At 45.3% G+C, this 510-nt stretch overlaps 1 protein-coding gene across 1 annotated transcript; it reads left to right on the top strand.

Moving 5' to 3' along the window:
* Positions 1-7: 7 nt before the first annotated feature.
* LOC107181407 (olfactory receptor 1094-like) lies at positions 8-505 on the top strand (the record flags this gene model as incomplete). Its single annotated transcript, XM_015557179.1, has 1 exon — positions 8-505. A coding segment is annotated over one exon (498 nt), but the record flags the coding sequence as incomplete, so codon positions are not given.
* Positions 506-510: the final 5 nt, after the last annotated feature.

The following is a 510-nucleotide window of genomic DNA, read 5'->3' as shown; positions in this document are numbered from 1 at the left end:
TGTTACTTTTGGGACCACAGAATGCTTCCTCTTGGCTGCAATGGCATATGACCGCTATGTAGCAATCTATGACCCTCTCCTGTATTCAGTCAGCATGTCACCCAGAGTCTATGTGTCACTCATCATTGCTTCCTATGCTGGTGGCATTTTGCATGCTTCTATACACACAGTGGCCACCTTTAGCCTATCCTTCTGTGCATCCAATGAAATTAGACATGTCTTTTGTGACATCCCTCCTCTCCTTGCCATTTCTTGTTCTGACACACACACAAACCAGCTTCTACTCTTCTACTTTGTGGGCTCTATTGAGATAGTCACCATCCTGATTGTCCTGGTCTCCTATGGTTTTATTCTGTTGGCCATTCTGAGGATGCATTCTGCTGAAGGGAGGAGAAAAGTCTTCTCCACATGTGGCTCTCACCTAACTGGAGTGTCAATTTATCATGGAACCATCCTCTTCATGTATGTGAGACCGAGTTCCAGCTACGCTTTGGACCATGACATGATAGT

Source organism: Myotis davidii, unplaced genomic scaffold (genome assembly GCF_000327345.1).
Source record: "Myotis davidii unplaced genomic scaffold, ASM32734v1 C62558954, whole genome shotgun sequence".
In the NCBI taxonomy this organism is placed as follows: Eukaryota; Metazoa; Chordata; class Mammalia; order Chiroptera; family Vespertilionidae; genus Myotis; species Myotis davidii.
The sequence above is the reverse complement of the archived record's forward strand: the minus strand, read 5'-3'. Positions and strand labels throughout refer to the sequence as shown.